The sequence below is a fragment of the Triticum aestivum genome, chromosome 5A (genome assembly GCF_018294505.1).
Source record: "Triticum aestivum cultivar Chinese Spring chromosome 5A, IWGSC CS RefSeq v2.1, whole genome shotgun sequence".
In the NCBI taxonomy this organism is placed as follows: Eukaryota; Viridiplantae; Streptophyta; class Magnoliopsida; order Poales; family Poaceae; genus Triticum; species Triticum aestivum.
This window is the reverse complement of record NC_057806.1, coordinates 7,126,427-7,131,476: the sequence shown is the minus strand read 5'-3', so window position 1 is coordinate 7,131,476 and position 5,050 is coordinate 7,126,427. Positions and strand designations below refer to the sequence as shown.

The window sequence follows — 5,050 nt, the reverse complement described above, 5'->3', positions numbered from 1 at the left end:
GTCTGCAACTTTTTTTTTCTCATTGTTCTCTTCTCTTATTCAGAATTACAAGCAAACGTGTGAAGCCCCACGATCCGTGAGTCTTGCGCCATCCCACGAGCGGCATCATGTGTCTACAGGAATCGGTCCCGGATCGTTAGGCGATGACCAGGACAACTAATCTTATCTAAAACTGTCTACTGAAAAAAAAAACTGAACTAACTTGCAGCTGGCAACGACAACAGCGTGACGAGCTACAGTGCAGAATACAGAGATAAAAGACTAAAAAACAGAAAAAATGCACAAGGATTATTCAACATTCACTCCCTAAGACTTGTGCATCTTTGTAACCTCCACCATACCGATCTTTGCTCGCTGCTCCTGAAGTTTGCCACGGCCAAGTGCTTTGGTAAGCAAGTCAGCCATCTGTTCTCACCATGGAATTATGGGGCACCTTGGAATTTCCAGCATGTACGATCTCCATTGGGTCTAGCGCTGCATGCACCATGTTTATTCACCTTTGAAAAGAAGTATAAACCATAAAAAATTTACATTTCAGCTTAGCATTTCAATAATCCTATATAATACACATAGGATTAGACTAACTTGTAGCACGTGTTAACATTTTTTGCATTTTTTTAAGGGGCACCAACAGATGTGAGCGTGTGTGTGTGTGTTGTGTTTTTTGAAAATAAAAACAATTTTTTTAGGGAAAAAATAAAAACAATTTAATGGAACTAGTAGTAGCAAAAAGAGGGAGAGGGATGTGGGTGAATGCAGATCCTTCTCGGCTCCTATTGGCTTATTATTAATAACATCTCTCCCGGGCGCGCGGGCCCGGCCACCCAGAGACGCAGCGCGTGAAATGAAAACCCAATAAGAGATTTACCACCCGACCCGTTTTTGACCGGCAAAGGAGCTCCGATGCCTTTTTGACAGCACAAAGCGAAGCTCTCTCTCTCTCTCTCTGTGTGTGTGTCCAGTCCAATCGGACGGATAGCTGTCGCGTCCGGGACCGGGCCGGGGGGCGCCTAGCAAGCAGAACCTACCTGAGAGAAACCGCCGGAGAAACTGGAGGGAGGGCGAGGGACGGCGAGGGCGAGGTTTCCCGGAGCAGGCAGAGGCAGGGAGGAGCACTCCAAAAATCTCAAGGTACAGGTCCGCTCCGTCCCCCTGGGTGCGGTTGTCCGACCAACTCCCCTATCGGGAGGGAAGGGAATGTGGCGGCGCCTCCATGATCCATCCGGTGCCTAGCGCGCGCCGGAGCCCGGAGCGAGAGCCACATGGTTTGCCCCGCGCGGCTTGATTTGGGGGGTTTTGGGGGTTTTTGGAAGGTGTTGTTGGTTTCGATTCCAACGACTCTTGGGCCTGTCCGCCATCCACCCTTGTGCGGTTCCGGTGATTTTGTTGGAGGGAGCTTCGGGGGGTTCCGGCCGATTTTTGGCTTGCGCTCGTCGCGAATGTTGGTCGTGGTTGGAGCAGCCCCCCCGACCTGTAGCGTAGCGGCAGCGGGGAACCGAGTTTTGGCTTGGAAGCCAAAGCCTTCCTTTTTTTTGGATGCTACTAGTATATACTACCTCCGTTCCTAAATATAAGTCTTTTTAAAGATATTCCAACAAGTGACTACATACGGAGCAAAATGAATGAATCAATGCTCTAAAATATGTCTACATACATCCGTATGTTGTAGTTCATTTGAAATGTCTAAAAAGACTTATATTTAGAAACGGACGGAGTACTGGGCATTCAACTGTAGCATGGATCTTTTTCTTTCACATCAATAATGTGTCCCACCTTTGCGCGTGGATGTGGTCGCTTCCCCGCTGTGCGCGCAGCAGTACGTACCCGAAGCCTATCTCGTGGATCTGTAGAGAGTACTAGTTTTCTTCTTCTTACTTATGGGTGCACATTCGGGCTGTTCATTCTACCCCGAGGTGACATTGTGTTTGCTTTCGAGCTCGAGGTAGGCAAGGCTTAATTCCTATCCGATTCTCAAAGCCCAGTTGTTGGATTCCGGCCCTAAGCGCGAGTTCTTGCTTGCATTGCATGGGATGTTTGCCACATGTGTGCATGCGCAGTTTCTACATCAGATCGAAAACGTCTTTGTTTTGCTCTCGGGACCAGCGATTTGACTTGCTGCAGCTGCTGGTGGAGGAATGCTTCCTTCCGGTCATAACCTAACCTGTGTTTCAAGTTCAAGTGCTGCGATTTGTTTGCGTGTCCTCAAGGCGAATCACGGATTCACCCAGGTTCCGGTTTTGGTTTGCTGCCTTCACTTCCACTAAAGAGTTTCAGATGGAATGCTACTGACTGGAGCAAGATTCTTTCTCTAGACCGGATCCCCATTCTTTCTTTGAGAGGTTTCTTTGGTCGGTGCTTGGCATATTGCTACTCGATCGGCTACTATTTGATGGTGTCTTGTTGAGTTCCAATCATGCATGTCATGTGGTCGCTTCCGCCATCAGTCTGCGTGGAATTGTTTCAGTTTGCGCTTACTTCTGCTTGCTTATGAGTACTCCTTATTCATTTTGATGACAAGTATTTTCGGACGGAGGGAGTAGTATTTATTTCCTAACGAGATTCTCTCCAGTCCCTTTCAAATCCAACAAGTGCTTGTTGCTGGTACTAGTAGTACATGGATAGGAGTAATTGTTTTTTAGTTCCTTTTGCTGTTATGCTATTGGACTTGGATAAATAAATGGATATAATACTATTCCTGATCCCAAAAATAAACTGCAACTTCCTACTACGTACGAGTACTACTCTACAGTTAGCTAGTCAGTTTGTTTGTTTGTTTGTTGATGCATTTCCTGTTCCTAACCAAGATGTCCTACTCATCAACTCTTGTTTACTTATTGCAGTACTACTGGCCATGGACGATCCTACTGCTCAGCCTCCTGTGGTTGCTGCTGCTCAGGCTCAGGCTCAGGGTCAGGGTCAGGATCAGGATCAGGATATCACGCCCTTGGTTAATTGGGTCCCAGTGTTTGAACGAAGCAAAGCATCGGTCTTCCTCATCCAGTTTACACCAGTAAGACGTCGGGTGAATGAAGCCCGGGTTATCGCTGGGGCAGCCGGCTCCAAGACTCGAGAGCAGCTGAACGCAATTTTCGCATCACGGTGGCTAACAGAAACTGGCATCTCCTCGCACATGGATGGCGCCTACCTTTACATTCTCACCACCGCACACATTGTGGATCATCTGTTCCATGCGGTCTACAGGCCAATTGATCCAGCCACGGTGAACCGGCTCTTTACAATCGAGGTCACATGTTTCCATGCCGAGAGAGACTTCGCAGTTAATAGGAACATGGTCGGGGATCGCACCTACACGCCGGCGACGGTCTGCGGGATTGACTGCCTGAGGGATTTGATGATGCTGCGCGTCGATCGGGCAGAGCTGGCCGTGAGGGGCGTCGGGCAGCAGAGGGTGCAATGCACACGGCAGCACCCGGTTCTGCAGTTTGACGGAACACGCGAGTTTGGCATGCAGTGCATGCTCGTTTCGTGGCCTGCCTTCCGTCCCTGCACCTTCGCCACGGGCCTTCAGTGCCTCCACCGGTTTCTGACTGGCATGAGCACCAACCCAGTTGGGTATGATATGGAGCTGCTCGAGGCTTACATCGGATCCGATCAGGGGTCCTCGGGAGGCCCTCTCTTCAACGCCGCTGGCCAGGTAAAGGGTATTCTACACGGAGGGAGTGGGACGCACTCACAGTTCATTTTGCCCGGAGATATTCTACCTTTCATCCAGAACAATGCCCCCCCTCAGCCACCTTCAACGTCATCTTCATCTCCCCGGGGTCCCAGAGGAGGAGGAGGAAGAGGAGAAGGAGGAGGTGGTCCCAAGCGCGGTCCTAACAAAGATGACAAGTCGGGTCCATCAGATCCTCCAAAGCGCCGTCGGAGTGTCCGTGACAAGGGCAAGGCCACCGCTGCATGGGGATCCGGCCGGTGGAGGTACACGCTCAGATCCCACGGCAAGGGCATGGCCGTTGGTGCAGGTGGATCCGGCCAGAAGTATCTGCTTAGACCCCGCTCATGATCAGTTACTAGGTTGCTTCATTCCCAGGCCAGAGGATACTCATGCGAGTGGCCACGATGCACATCTAGAGTTAGTAGGCTAGCTGAATGATGAAACACAACGTTTTTCTTTATTATTTATTTTATCTGTGGGATGAACAACTTTTGTAAGCATTTGCTCCTCCACATTTACTCCCAGCTACCCATGATTGTTTCTACTGAATTGAATCTATTGATTGACTATGCTTTAGATGAGGCCAGCCATTTTGTTTATCAAGAGGCCAACGTATCTTCTACTTCGTAACTATCTTTTAGTCTTATCTGGTTAAGTTTCACTTATTGCTTATCCTTTTTCAATCGTGAAGAATAGATAGCTTTGTTTCCATTACATCCTATATCAGCACGGTTGTCATACTGACATTGACAGCCTTTGCATTACATATAAGAGCATCTATATAACCGGACCCCACATACCCCGCCCAAACGCCGGGGTGGAAGGCCCGGTCACCGCCTTGACGCAAGAACCACACCCAACCGCGCCGCGCAAATCCGGTCAAAATGTGCGGACTGGCACTCCCTGTGTCCGGCTCTTATCTGGGCTGGATATGGGGGCGCCCGGACGCGCCCGTCATGTAGGACTGATTGCAAGGGCCCATGCGGTCACACGCAGAGACCGTCGGACCGACGGGTGAGGGAGTCCTGGATTAGGGGGTGTTCGGATAGCCGGACAATACCTTCAGCCGGACTCCAGGACTATGAAGATACAAGATTGAAGACTTCGTCTCGTGTCCGGATGGGACTTTCCTTGGCGTGGAAGGCAAGCTTGGCAATGCGGATATTCAAGATCCCCTACCATTGTAACCGACTTTGAGTAACCCTAACCCTCTCCGGTGTCTATATAAACCGGAGGGTTTTAGTCCGTAGGACAACTTCATCATACAACAATCATACCATAGGCTAGCTTCTAGGGTTTAGCCTCCTCGATCTCGTGGTAGATCTACTCTTGTACTACCCATATCATCAATATTAATCAAGCAGGACGTAGAGT

General features: G+C 49.6%; 1 protein-coding gene across 1 annotated transcript; it reads left to right on the top strand.

Annotated features, from left to right (window-relative positions):
• Positions 1-962: 962 nt before the first annotated feature.
• On the top strand, positions 963-4,279 carry LOC123106307 (uncharacterized). Its single transcript, XM_044528505.1, has 2 exons — positions 963-1,131; positions 2,841-4,279. Exon 2 carries the CDS (start codon positions 2,852-2,854, stop codon positions 4,022-4,024), a length of 1,173 nt encoding a protein of 390 aa, XP_044384440.1. The 5' UTR covers positions 963-1,131; positions 2,841-2,851; the 3' UTR covers positions 4,025-4,279.
• Positions 4,280-5,050: the final 771 nt, after the last annotated feature.

Excerpts from the sequence above, each read along its gene's own strand:
- LOC123106307 (XM_044528505.1), top strand. The coding sequence starts at position 2,852 with ATGGACGATCCTACTGCTCAGCCTCCTGTGGTTGCTGCTGCTCAGGCT.